Source organism: Alligator sinensis, unplaced genomic scaffold (assembly GCF_000455745.1).
Source record: "Alligator sinensis unplaced genomic scaffold, ASM45574v1 scaffold19_1, whole genome shotgun sequence".
Taxonomy (NCBI): Eukaryota; Metazoa; Chordata; order Crocodylia; family Alligatoridae; genus Alligator; species Alligator sinensis.
Genome location: NW_005841916.1, coordinates 3,033,341 through 3,048,102, shown reverse-complemented (window position 1 = coordinate 3,048,102; position 14,762 = coordinate 3,033,341). Strand labels below are relative to the sequence as shown.

Below are 14,762 nucleotides of genomic sequence, written 5' to 3'. Positions count from 1 at the left end.
TTCCTGCTTATGCAGGGGGTCGGACTCGATGATCTATTGAGGTCCCTTCCGACCCTAACATCTATGAATCTATGAAAGGATTAACAGGGGCGCAAGTGGTAGGGAGGGATGCGGGACAAGCAGATAGATGGGGGACAAGCAGCAAGGACAGGTGGGAGGACAAGTAGGAGGGACAGGCAGCAGGGTGCAGGTCTGGGGAGCGAATGGTAGGGGAGCAAGGTGCAAGGTTCAGGATGCCTGCCCTCCCCTCCCCACCCCCATTGGTTGAGGACAAATTTAAGATGATCCCCCAGTATTTAGTTCCTATACATGGAAAATTAGAACACATTTATAATTAAATTATAACATATTTATAATTTTCTATGTATAGAATCTAATTAATGAGGGGGTGTCTTCAGCTTGATGTAATCTTGGATTTGGGTAAATATGGTAATATAATCCAAAAGAACCAGAGGCCAGAGTATAGATAACAAATCCATTGTGAGTGAACAGTTCTGCATCTGTTTAATTCTAAGTGTTTTAATGGTGATGGTGATGATCATCATCATAATTTATTAACAGTCAAATAAAACAGAAAATGTGTGTCTGCATGTGGTGGACCTATGTGTTTATCTTCTAATGCCACCAAGCTTACTATACCAGTACTGCTGTAGAAAGCTAGTCCACTAGAAGCACTGAACTCTTCAATGAAGAACTGGGAAAGGGAGATGTGTTCATCTGTGCTTAATGACTCATTCCCATGTTTCCAGTACAGCATCAGGTCATCTTCATTGTAAGCATCTACAAGAGAATAAAAACTAAATTACCAGCTCTGCCAAGACAAGGCTGTCATGGTTTTCCTTGAGGGGGATGTGTGCCCAGCACTTTAAATTGGATTAAATTCTTTTGCACCGCTTTAATGGTGTTGGTGTTTGCACTCATCGGCAGCATATTGCGCAGTAATTCCAGCCACTGTAGCAAATTCAGTGGCATAATGCGCCTTATATGACTTGGGGCATAGCAAACTAAAACTCCTCCAACGAGTTTTAGTTTGGTGCCCTACAGCCGCAGAGTGAAGCACCAGGCTCCATAGAGCTCAGGTGCTCTGCAAGAAGCCCTGCAGGCAGCCTGGCATCAGCCTGGGAAGGCAGGCTCCACCTAAGGAAAAAAAAAAGTGGTGAACCTGATCATTTTTTTTTTCCCCCCGGAGCCTGCCTGCCTACCTGAGCTGTGTGGGGGCCTGGTGCTTCCCTTCACAGCTGTGGTGCCCCCTGGTACTGCCCATGTCAGGTGCCTGCGGGCGGGTACTACCTGGGAAGGAGCCACTGCTGCCATGGAGGGAAGCACCAGCCCTGCCCCCCAGCCCAGGGACTGCTCCACCCACCAGCAGCCTCCCCTCCCCTCCCTGCCACCAGAGAGACAGGTAAGTGCACGGGTGTGTGCATGACATGGGGGTTTACTTGGCCCTAAATTGAAGCAGTGTTTTAAAAAATCCACTGTTTCAGTTTAGGGCCCCTGTTTCATCTACACACACCCTGAGATAGCAGCTTGTAGCTGCTAATTAGAAATGGTGGGGAAAAAGTCCAGCAAAACATTATTTCTGCTGAATGTTGCCAACTAAGCTAAAATGTTTCCAAAAATGGTCAGTTTTGACCCAATTCTACTTGGTAGCCTATAAGTAGGTTGAAACCTAACTTAGTCCCTAAGTACAGCTCCCAGTCATCACCAGACACATTACATTCTTGAACTGGGGAGACTGCAGTTTCTACTGTTTTTGCTAATCAGCAGAAGGGCAGGATCTAAAAGCCTTTGTACCCTGTTTTTAGTTGAATATTTTCAGAACAGCTTTAAAAATGAATTATGCCAAAGGACAGATGGCTCTATCTTTCCATAAAGGATTCTCCATAACTGTGGAGTAGGAAAGAACATTCTTCCTTTTAGCCTTCCAAAATACATGCAGAGTTCTTGGGGTTGTTCTGGAAAATGCCTGGGGGAGGAGGGGGGCAGTGTTTCCTGGTAAGACTAAAAGGCTCATCTTCAAAGCCAATGAAACAGGGGACTTTACTGTCTACATGTACATTTATGCTATCTTACATTTACTGCACTGTAAATTACTGCACAGTAAGTAGGAATAGGCCAGTGTCTCCACATGCAGGTGTGAAAGCACATTAATGCTGTGTGTGGACTGGCTTGGGACTAAAGTTAATGCTAAGTCAGTCCACACACACAGTGTTACTGTGCAGTAGGCATTTACACATGCATTACTGAGCAATGACTAATTGCTCAAGTCAGCATAAGTCGCCATATTTACTGCATGGTAAGGGCGTGCACATGTAGATGTGCACCTGTACTGCACAGTAATTCTGGTTACTACGCAGTAAATGCACATGTGTAGACATGCCCAGAGTGTCTCCTGAGGGGGAACTACTATGGACAAACTGGACCGTGGATAGGAACACATATAGAAAGTACATGTTGCCATGCTAGAGTCAAACTTACAGCTTTCCAGTTCTAGAGAACAATTCTGTGTGTCCAGAGGAAACCTACTGAAATCCATGAAACACATGGCAGAAACTGTTATCCTATAAAAGGGACAAGAAAAAAAATAATGACAATGTTTATAATGCCTAAAAAGAATTGGTGACTTAGCAGCATCTTACTGTGAAATCTCAAGTCAGTTGGGTAGAATCCTGGCCCTTCTAAGGATTTTGTTCTTTGTCATTTTGTGTGATCCTGAAATGACCTTTTTGTTTAAAAGGTAAATCCAAACTGGTAGGAAAATGGTTTATATAAAAACCAAAACAATATTTTCTAACTTTTTATTTGTCTTCAATTTTTAATCACCCTGCTGGCCAGATTCCTGCTCCTTCCTATCTGAGGTTCAAGGTGCTTGCTCTCACTTTAAGGCTTTTCACGACTGGTTATGCTTTCAAATTTACATCTTATCAAGACCAACAGGGGAAATTTACAATTCTTGGTGCTTCTTTTTCTAATCTTCTCATGGGTAGACCCAAACAGACAGCAATGTAGCACAGCATACGCCAAAAACTATTTTCACAGTAAGACTAGAAAATATAATTCCATAAAAAGATAACATTTTTAACACTGTCCCTGTCACAAACACACTTGGTATCTTACATATAAAAATTGCTGGCATGTTTAACATCTGAGCCCTAGGTTGCAGGAGAAACCAAGTAAGGATGTTAATTCTGTCATTCCATCTGGTTTTCCATGAATATGTGGACGATAAGTGTCTCTAACATTTTATCCAATAAATAAAATAAAAGGTTAGAGGCAGCAGTTCAAATTTAAATACAGGCTATAGTTTTAGTTAGTGCTACATTTCCCTGTGCTGTAATGAGCTTATCTTAGATTTGACATTTTGCATGGAATCTCCAATGAATTTTTATTCTGAGTCAAACTCAAAGTAAATCTTGTTGTGGTTATAATTGAATTTCAGTGACTCATGGCTGATGATTGTATTGTCAGTGTTTAAAAGTGTAGGATTTTAACTGACTGAAATGATGTTCTGAAGCTGACGTCTTTAAAATTTACACTTCTGTGGGTTTCAGCTTATGTAGCTGCAGAAGATTCAATGACCAGCAGCTGTATGTTGGTTTATAGAATGAAGACCAGGTTAGCTAATTTAAAAATAAATGAAATGCAATATTTAATGCTGGGTATTATGAACACAAAAATGGGGAATATGCAGATTTTCCACAAATAGTCTGGACATGGATAAAACAGTATCCTTTGAATGTAAATCTATCAATATCAAAGGAGGTTTTTTATGATCATTTGATTCTTTAAGAACACAGATACTGAAATAACTCAGGTTTCTGCCCCACTGCATGGTCTTAGTCATTCTAAACCTCATCTAAACCAAAGAACATTTCCTCTGATCTGTCACATGAAAAGCTGAAGCTTACATTACACTGAAATCAAAAAAGCCAGCACAAAGCCTATGTGCCATTTAAGTCCCAGGTCAATAGGAATTATATAGCTCACGACTTCAGGCTGGACGTCTGCACTAGGGAAAATGTTGTTCTTTTAAATAATCTTTGCCACATCATCTGATGTGCATAAGTCCCCTCAATATGAAAATAAATGATGCACTGCAGGTGGCAAGGGCAAGTACTTGCTTAATGTTTCTGCTCTTGTTTAAAACACCACCCAAGTCATTTTCATCATGCTGGTCAGTAGGTTATCCGCTCCACCTACCCATACATGTGTAGCTCCCATAGATATTAGTGGCAGTGCCTTTGGGGGAAAATATCAGTGCTAATATCTTTCATGCAGATATGAGAAGAGATTTTTGCTGTTTGTCAACAATTTGTAATTTTATTGGACTTAGTGAACAAAAAGACACAATGAGCATTGAAGTATTAATAAAAACCATTGACCGCTGGCTGACATTAAAAGTAACAGTTTTCCAACAGTAGCTTTTCTTGCAGTCCTTGATGTTTCTGTATTTACATGTGAAATTAAGAAAAAAGAAAAAGATATAAATATTTCAACCACCACACAACAAACTGATACATAAAATAACAGAAAAGTGTATTGACTGTAGTGTCAAGGCTGGATTTGTTTGCATCCATTAATACTTATGCCACTAATATTAACAAGCTTCAGTAACAAGCCATTCTGGAGAAAAGGATGTTAGTCTGGAGAGGAGAATACAAAGGGGGGATTTGCTAACAGTCCTCAAATACCTGAAGGGTGGTTATAAAGAGAATGGAGATTGATTATGCTTTTGGTCCGATGAGACAGGAGTAGGAATAAAGTAGCAGGGGAAATTTATGTTGGAGATTAGGAAGAACTTTCTCATTATGAAGATGATTAAACATTGGAACAGGCTGCCTAGAGAAGCTGGGGAATCTTCATCCTTGGATATTTTCAGGAGCAGCTAAGATACTTGGCTGGGGTTGTTTAGTTAGGAATGACCCTGGCTTGAGCAAGGGGATGGACTAAATGACCTTGTGAGGTTCCTTCCAGCTCCACTTTCCTACGATTCGATGATCCTGATAGATTCTGAATTTAAATTACAGGCAGTCCTCGGACTTACGACACAATTGGTTCCTCAAAACTGTGTCTTAAGTCGAAACGTTGTAACTCGGAACCAATTTTCTCATAAGAAACAATGTTATAAATGGGGGATTGGTTAGTCAACCAAAGCCTGATACCCTATTTTCTCCAAAAATACCCCAGAATTTTGTACTTGATCAATTATAGATGAGTAATATAGCTATATTAACATATTTATATTGAAAATAGCAATCATTGATTTGGAAGGACTTCTTTGAGGTGACTTTGCTGGACTTTTTGAAGGGCTCTTGGTTGAACTTTTTGAAGGGTTCTTGGCTGGAGTCTTCTCAGGAGTCTTGGCTTTAGGTTTTTCTGGAGTCTTGTCTGCTTTCTTAAAGAAAGTGTCCAAGGAAGTTTGGACAGATGATCTCTAGGCAGTTGAGCGATGTAGCAAACTTGTTTGCTGGCGAGGCGTCTCATTGGATTAAGCGTTTTAAAGTTGAAACAGGGTGTCAATTTATAAATGTTGTTAGTGCAAAACGTTGTAACTCGAAATGTTGTAAATTGAGGACTGCCTGTATTTGAAAAATCATGTTAGCTGACACAGGATCAGCTGTAGGTACAGATGTACAAGTCGGCACAAATTCCTAAAGGCCCTTCAGTGAAAGCAGAGATTAATATTTTCAGAAATTTGAGGATGATATTAAGATCCACTTTTCCTGTATTTAAAAATACAGGACCAGCCCTCAGCTGCCATCTTTATGAACAAAGTAGCAATCTCAACGTAGTGAATAAACTCAGGCTATCCAACCTTTTAGCAGCCAAGGGTCACACACTGCATGGACCACACCGGCAGGGGCTCTAGGCCCCCTCATCTCCCTGGCAGTAAGATACCCCAACAACACATGGGTGGCAGCTCCCCCACCCCCACTGCACTGCACCCCTGCTCCTCCCCACACACACCTCCTTGGCTGCAGGCTCCCTCCTGTACTATGCCACAGGTTCCCCTGGCACTGCAGGGTATGCTGAACCATGCCACCTACCCTGCCCTGCTCTGCCCTAAACTACCCTCTAGGGAAAACCAGAGAAGGGAGGGTGAGCCAAGGGCCCTGGCTGCAGCACCAGCTGGAGTGATAAGGGGAGCAGGGGCCAGGGGAGCCTGGGGTGGGGAGGGGAAGGGGGCACAGTTTAACCCCTTAGGTGGCACAAGCAACCTGTGGGCTGCCAATTGGACAGCCCTGGAATAAGCTAAAAACAAACCTTATTGGGAAGACTTGATGTTTAATGGCAAAGATACCAGATTCTTTCTCACTAGGTAGTACAGTGACTTCTGAGCTTGACCAGCCGAGGCAGGAAAAATTATTCATGTCATATCTTGCTACTGATACTTATAAGGCAACATTGTTCTTACCGTAGGCTGAAGAGTACATTGCCATCAGGGTATACCCGGAGCATGACATTCTCCATAGTTGTATCATGGATGAAAGATCTCTTGGAGTGGACAAAGAACACATCAGGTACCCAGATCTTCTTTATCAGTCTTCCATCAAAGGTCATGCTTCTGTTTTTGGTACTAGGAAATGAAAGCCTCTCGTCTTTCCAGTAATGTCTGAGGTATAAAGTAATTGTGAAGTCCTTTGTGTAAAGTAAATTAAAAGGATGAAAGCATGTGTTATCGTCCTGCTTCTGAATACAGCAATGATAAATAGTAAAAGTAATCAGGCCAGACAACTTTGAGCTATGTCTCTGAACTTCATAAGCAGAATCCTCAAACCACAGTGAGGCCTCAAGAGCATTGAGAGAGAGTGTGTTGTGGATGACAGATGCCTATGAGATGTCTGTTGTTTGCTCCACTTAGCTAGCACTAGTAGTTCAGGCAACTGAGGACATGTCTACACAACTCTCTGGGGGCTGGAAATTAAGCCTTGCCCACCTGCTCCTGTTCTGTATGTTCCAAACCCAGAACTGACACAGCAAGAAGACTCCAGGGATATACCCAGCAGAGCTTTCTGCTCTTTCTCTTGCCATGATTTATTTATATGCATATATATCATTATTATTTTCATCCAATAAATCAGAATTCCTAAATCTAGCACACACCAGGAAAGATCTGATTTCAGCTACATGCCTGTGACTACACCAGATGTACCCCAGCATAACAAATCCACATAACACATATGTGCCATGTATTGACTTGGCACATATAAATGAAAGGTATGTTCACTATAAATGAAAGGTATGTTCTTGCCCAGTGCTGTGGACAGAACCAGAACCTGTGCCTTTTATTTAGGTTGCCTGTTACTTTCCATTCTAAGGACCTGTTTTCAGCTGACTATGACTTTGAAAAAAAATTAACCATTTGGGAGGAAATTTTTGATGCTGGGTATGCCTCAAGCCTATTCAACTGTTTCCAAGGATGGAACTAGAGAAAAATATCTTGTTTCTGAATGTTAGGATCTGTGATCTTTTCTTTGAAAAGCTTCATCATGCCATGTTTTGAGGAATTTGGCATTTGGCAAAGAGTTGTGTGCATCAGGGATATATATTTTTTCCTGTTCCTTTTAGCACCTGGCCAAATTTGGCTACATTATAAGTTCTACTGTATACAGTAGCGTAGCTACACTTAAATTTTCATTGTGTTTCACAAGGTATTCAATATTATGTATTAATCAATGTAGTTATAAACTAGCACAGAGGCCATTAAAGGTTTCTTGATGGATGTGTTTAACCATAGGCTATAACCTGGGGATAAACATGACTAGGAACCTGTGTGAATACAGAGCACCTAAGGGCTCACACCAAAAACAATAGGAATAGCTGAGTGCTCAGCTTTTTAAAAATCAGAGCTTTACATGTTGTGTCCTTCTCTCCTGCACAAGTGAACAATCCAGCACATAATCACATGTAATACTTATTACTTTCAGTGGGAATTACTCCTGCATATCGAGAAAAGAAAATACCCTTTTAAAACTCTACTTCTTTAATTATACCATTCTAGATCAGCATTTTGGAGGGCTGTTTTTGAGGCACCGGTGACCCCTGAGTTTTCATTTCAATTATGAATTCCATTAGTTTTAGTAACGGAACAATAATCATAAAATTTACCATGTCAACTTCAGAAATGCTGTCAATGCTTTCTATCTGCACATCAATGCCTACTGGGATTGGTGACCCTGCAAAATAATAGCACAAAAATGAGATGAGAAGTACAAGTGCTTAAAAAGAAGACAATATTTTAATTTAAACTCTAAACCCTACAGATTGCTACCTCCTCACACACATTCTGCCTTGGGTCTATCCACTGAGACCATATCAATACCTGAAAGAAACTATGATGAAACTTGATTATAAGAGTACATATCTTTAAGCAAACTCGTTGCAGTCTATAGGATATCACTGAAATTTGCAACATGTCCCTGAAGTCTGTGGAGCAGAAGACAATTTTCTTATGATTCCAAAGCTTTCTTTAGGATATAAACAGACATCACCAAATGAAATGGATCAGCAAAACAGATGTTGCCCTGTTGTCTCATGGGATCTGGCTCCTGCTGTTTCCTGGATAGGAGTAATTTCTCTGCCAGTGGGGAAAACCAGGGTTTCCCTGTTTGCAGAGACAGGTGCCCAGATAATTCCCTAGGTGTGCATCTCTGCAAACAAGAAAACCAAGGTTTCCTCATTTGTAGACACACCCAGGGAATCCCAAACAGGGGAACCCAGACAGATGCTCCCAGGGCTTCAGGAGCCTGATCCTACATGCCCCAAGTCCCTGCACTCAGGATTGGGTCCCTGAAGCCCCATGGGTCCCTGCTCAGGGCAGTTGGAGGGTGCAGGCAGCTTCAGGCTGCCTATGCTCTCCTGTCTTAAAGCAGACACTGGCTGCAAAATAGTGGCACAAAATCAGACCACCTCTATTGTGGCCACAAATTTGGGGCATTTGTGGTGTAACAAGGGACATGGATGTCTGTTTCCACAGCCTTTGTGTCACCATAACAATTTTTTTGGTGGCACAAAGTCAACGTCCATATACAACCTTTGAAAGTGGTCTATGCGGTATTTTAAAGAAACAATGGAATATCTCATTTATATAAAAATGTAAAATAAATTAAGGATAAAACAATGAAAACAGGCAGAATGAAACAGCAGGAAAGGGGCACAGTTATTTTGATGTTTCTTCCTTTTCCTTGCTTTTGTTCACATCAACAAAGCCAAATAGCCCCCTTCCACCAAGTTAGAGAAGACACCTAAAAGAGCAACAGAAAATGTTCACTGCTTCCTTGTTCCCTCCATCTCTCACTGCCACTTGGATCTTACTGTTTCTATGCAAGTTACCAAGTGATATTTCTTACATACTGTTGTCATTACAGTGGCAGCCCTCATACAGCATATTGGAACAGTGTGATTTGTCTCGATAGGAATCTTAAAATGTTCTCAGGCATTTTAAAACACTGCTGTGCAATTCCTTTATTTCACCTGCATATTTTAAGTGGGACTTGATCCTGTACAGCTCATGTAAGTATCTTCTGTGAATATAAATGCGAAGTAAAAAGTGAGCTGAAAGGCTGAGAGTACTGAGAACTAGTCAACAAGGTAGTTTTTTTGTAGTTATCTAATATAGGAGCAAAAGTTACTGCATTTCCTTTAAGCACCACACTGCTTATTCTAGCATCTTGTTGGGGAGAACCAAGCATGAAGAAGCTTCGATTCTAGCCTGATTTTTGTCAAGTTCTAGAAAGGCACATTACAGTGAGCCTCAGGACACAGCATCCCAGCACAACCATCAGCAAACAAAGGAAGCACTCAGCTATGCTCCCCAGTATAGCTCCTGCAATTAGGCAAGAAGGACAAAGTGGCTGAGCAACATGATTAATGCAATAAGGACTCATAGTAGAGATGATATCTTTTATTAGACCAACAAGATTTTTGCAAAAAAAATTATTTAATTGCAATTAATGCAGCATTCAGTTCCCCTTCCATCATAAGACTGTGCCTCTGGTTTTCATGTTGCATATATTTACAGAGCAACCACCAGCAGCTCACTGCAGGCTCAAGTCAAATGAGATCTTTCCCTCCAATGCATGTTCAAGGAACTATGTAGTCAGCAACAGTATAATGATGTTCCCAGGTGCCTGGAGCAACTGCCACGTTATGGGGCAGCAGCAACTTCTGGTTGCTGCCATGGTGCCAGTGAGATCCTCTAGCAGCAGCTGTTCCCCCTCTTCCCCCACAACCAAGTCAGTGCCTAGCTCACCCATCCCAGTCACCCCCTACCCTAGTTACAGCACTGATAGTCAGGGCTATGCACATGTTGCTGTGCTCTCTGCTTATAAATGTAGTAACTCAGTTTCCTTATGATTCCTGTGCAGTCCACTATGGGATCTAGTTACATCAACATTTTTCATTTGAAATTTGTTCTTACTAAAACTGGCTTTTTAATCACAATGGACATTTCCACTGGGAACATCTGATTTTGAAAAAATAATGAAAAAACGGACTTTCCATTTTCTTGAACAATCCCCCCCTCCCCCATGTAGAAGAAAGAAGCGAATTTTAAATCAAAGCTACTAGCATGACATTTCATTTTCAGGTCAAAAAGTATTTCTTGCCCAGCTCCAAGTAGTACTCTATCAATTGATAGCAGAATAAAAGTTCCATTAGAGGAGAAAGATCGTATCTTTATTCTTGAGAAGGGGGAAATCGCAAACATGACATTTTAACTAAAGTATTTAAAATACAGGAAATGTTCAGATCTTTTTTGTATAGTTAAAGAGCCCATTCCAGGGTAGAGCAGAACATAAAGACAATGGGACAAGTTCTGCTCTCCATTATACTGGGGCAACCTTAGTGATTTCCTAGTGATTTCCCAGAATTTGGCCTCATGTTTTAAAAGCACAAATTAAGCTTGAGTTTCCTTCTCTGGATTTTCCTTATTTCGGATTGTCTGTGTTTAGAAAGGATCTTCTGAGTCCTCAACCTTTCTATTAGCTTCTTACAACCCTGGTTGAGGGCAAGCTGTTTCTTAAGAAATCTAGTGACTGTTTTTCAGTACTGGTGCAGCTACACTGGTGCTAACAACAGCAAGAACTATGGTAGACAATAGACATGGCTCTGGGGTTCTTTACACTCATATTGGGAAAACTTGTTCAAATATTATTATAAGACCAGAATAGACAGTAGGGGCACTGGTTGGCGGTAAGCAGAGAGGCAACAGAAGATGGATAGATGTTAATTTAAGTGCTATTGACATTTTATAAGCAATAAAATATTGTATCAAATTACTACCTAGGTATTTTGCAAGGCAAACTCTCCATTCTGCCCCTGCTCTGAGTGGGATAGGTGTAGTTTTATGTTTAAAAATGTGATGGACAGCAGTGGATCATAATCCTTACCTGTAATGAACATGCTGTGTTTTCTTTTCTTTTTGTAGTTAGAAGAGACTCCCTGCATGTGAAGTGCAAGTGGGTGGTTTTGTTGGGAGACAGTTTCTAGGATTGCAGGGACAAGTATAGACCTTATAAAACAAGGGTGGCTAACCTGTGGCACTTGTGCGTGTGGCACACAGCAGATCAGGAAGGGAAAAAGCAGAGCAGAAGACAGGGCAGGAAGCACAGGGAAGGAAACAAAAAGCAGAGAAGCAGATCAGGCAGGGGAAGGGGCTGGAGTGGCACTGGGGGTGGGTGTGGGGCTGATTTGGGGCACACCTGCCAAAAAAGTTGGCCGCTGCTGTTAGAGAACATCAGAGAGGCTGATGAAAGGGTAGATTAGGTACAGCTGATTGTGACTCGATCATATTTGTTATGTGCAAACAAAATAGTCCCAACCAGTCATACTTTGCACACGAAAAGGACAAATTTCAAAAAGCTGAAAGCAATTATAAGCCAAGTCAGCTTGGACAAATAATTTAAACAGAAAAGAAAATTGGCAATCATTTAAGAACATTTTCCTAGGTGCCCCAAAATCCACAATCCCACCATAGAAAAAGAGACCACAGTGGTTGAGGGGAAAAAAAGCAAAAAACCTAGCTTATATAGGAAGTAAAAGAAGTATAAAAATAACTTTGAAAAACCAAAAAGTAGAATAAAGGGAAAGTTGACAGTGGGCGCATCTACACATGATATTAGTGCACCTGAATAAACTCCAGCACACTTCAAGCTGCAATTTATTGCTCCTGGGTGCAGCTTTTACACATGCACCCAGGACTGCAGCACAATGAACCAGGGTGGCGCAGCTCCAGCTGGCAGGAGGTCCGGGGGGTCAGCCTGCCAGACTGGGACTGCTCCAACCTGGCTCAACGTGCTGCAGAGGGACTGGCTGGAGCACAACGGTGCTATAGTATGGGGCTAGCCAACAGGCAGACCCATACTGGAGTAAATAACCCTGCCATAGGGTAGTGTGTCTGTTGGGCAGTACTAGCCTATAGTGGAGTTAATTAACTTTCTGTGGCCTAAGAGCACCACTTGAGTAGATGGTGACGCTTTACTGCAGAGGTAATGAGTCAACTCCGCAGTAACACGCACATGTAGCTGTGCCTAATGATGACTATAAATCAAAGCAAGGAATTGTATCAAAGTGATAAGGATAAGCAAAAGGCCACAAGGAGGAATCTATGGTTGGCAGATTTAGGATGATATATCTAAATAACTAAATATATTAGGAAAAAATAGAATTCTAAAATGCAATTCATCCATTACTGGATGGAAATGCTAGAATTGCCAATAATAACACAGAAAAGGCAGAAGAATTCAATAAATGTTTCTATTCTGTATTTGGGAAAAAGTTGCTACAGGCGATGTTAAACAAGCATTTTTTTCTACCCAGCTGTACATTCATTATCACCTCATCTTTGAATTCTCCAACCCCTGCTCACCTCCCTGGTGCTGAGCTAGAGCACATCAAATTCCTGATCCAGAAAGTACAGGGAGTGATGATGACATCTTCATTCACTCTGATCCTAACCTGGCAAGGAAGATAAGCCTTTGACTAGCTCTTAAGGCAAGTGTAGCCCCAGTTACTTCAGCGAAACACATGCTTACAGGTAGTCATGTGTTTAAGTACCTTGCTGAACTGGGAGCTTTCTGCATGTTGTCCTTCCTCTTCTGTGCAGCAGATAGAGTTCTCAGTTTATTAACACTTCTGTTAATGAACTGAGAATTTCAGTCTCTGTGGCAAACAATCAGGCACCAACATCACATTCACTTGGAAAAAAGTAGCAAAGGGAAAGCTATGTTTTTTGTTTCCCCTTTTGACAGAACTGGAGGACAGGAGAAAGGATTTTGTTATTAAATTGAGCAGCTTCAATGGTTGCTGGGCTATTGCTACAAGTCATTATTTTAGAGGATTAATGATTTTCACAATGGGAGTTCTGCAGACTTTCATGGTAATTACTCCTCAGCAACATATATATATGTTTTTTCTGATGGACTTACACATTCATGCAAAACTGCTTCTACTCCATGGGATCTGCTTTTCTTTATTTTATGAATGTAAAAGGTTTAAACAAAGCAAATAGTTCTGTCATGAGCACTGAGTTTATTTTTATAGATGGCTGGAGCAGAAGATAAAAGCTGCATCGCAAAGTTATGTAACAACCTTTTTTTTTTTTTTAAATGTAGGTCTTTGTACTTTTAGTAGCATTTCAGTGACCTTTTCCATGGCAGGAATGACTGGTTTTCTGTGGATTTCTAAGGAATATTAGTTGTCCCTTTTACCATACAGTGTACTACACATTCATCCTTACAGGATACGTGGAGAATTTAAGAAAATCTGCTCTTGAATTCCAAAGGTTTTGTTCTTTTCCTGCCTGATATTGAACTCATTCCTTAGCTCTCATACAATATAATTTCCACAATATTCCAAACGTTTAAGAATGAAGGGCAAATTACTACTGAATGCACATACAAGATCTATTACTTGTGAACGTAGTGTCAGACCTATCCTATTCTGCCAAACTGCCCCTGTTTGGATATGATTGGAGGGTTGTGGTAGCTGTGATGGTCCAGGAAACATGCAAGAAGATATCACCAAGGCACTCTTGGCTAGCACCTGAACCCTCTTCAAACTGGACTGAATTGTAACAAGGTGTATTGCACTTTTAAAGGTTGTCCCCAGTGTCAGGAATGCATGTCCCAGAAACTGTAGCTTTGGTAAGAGCGCATACTGGGAAAGAATTAGGTATATAAAAAGGCCAGCTGCCTTAGCAGAAGCCCAGAAACGAGGCAAGATCTGTAATCTAAAAAGGCCTGTGAGTCTGCACTGGAAGAAAAAGAGATGCTCAAAAGCATAAGGTAACACAAGAGACAGCAGAGTTCTGAGAACTGTGTTACGTTTCCCTGGGACAAATGAAGCTGGAGGACTGACAGCAAAGGGATTCTTATCTTTGCTTGCTTGTTCAAAATACATAAGTAGCCAAAGCCCAGGATGTATTTTAAAGGACTATCAGAGTAAAGGAAAGGTCATGGACAAGGGAAGCACAGAGGTCTTGGAACACTCATTGAATGACAGCTTCCTGTTTTGGATCCCAAAGCTGTCACCTTCGAAGGCAGGTGGGAAGATATCTCTTGCAACAATGGGATAATATTTTATTCAGATCTTCAGTAGGGTGATGTGGTGCAGACAGAAAAAAATGGTGTTAGATGTCTTGTTACAACCCTTGTGTTACTTTGGACTTCCCCTGGACTCTTGCTTACCCTAGACATGGTGAATTACTCTTCGTTTAGTTTCAGGGTGAAAGTTACCCAGCTACCAGGCATGGTAACTCCTCT

General features: G+C 41.2%; 1 protein-coding gene across 1 annotated transcript in view; it reads right to left on the bottom strand.

Moving 5' to 3' along the window:
* Positions 1–14,762, bottom strand: part of GABRR3 (gamma-aminobutyric acid type A receptor rho3 subunit) — a 57,251-nt gene that overhangs the window by 12,778 nt on the left and 29,711 nt on the right. Inside the window, exons 4-7 of the mRNA XM_014517582.1 lie at positions 8,110–8,177; positions 6,416–6,639; positions 2,479–2,561; positions 640–780 (exon numbers count right to left, since the gene is read on the bottom strand). Of these exons, the coding sequence (XP_014373068.1) occupies positions 640–780; positions 2,479–2,561; positions 6,416–6,639; positions 8,110–8,177 (516 nt within the window). The remainder of the gene's footprint in view (positions 1–639; positions 781–2,478; positions 2,562–6,415; positions 6,640–8,109; positions 8,178–14,762) is intronic.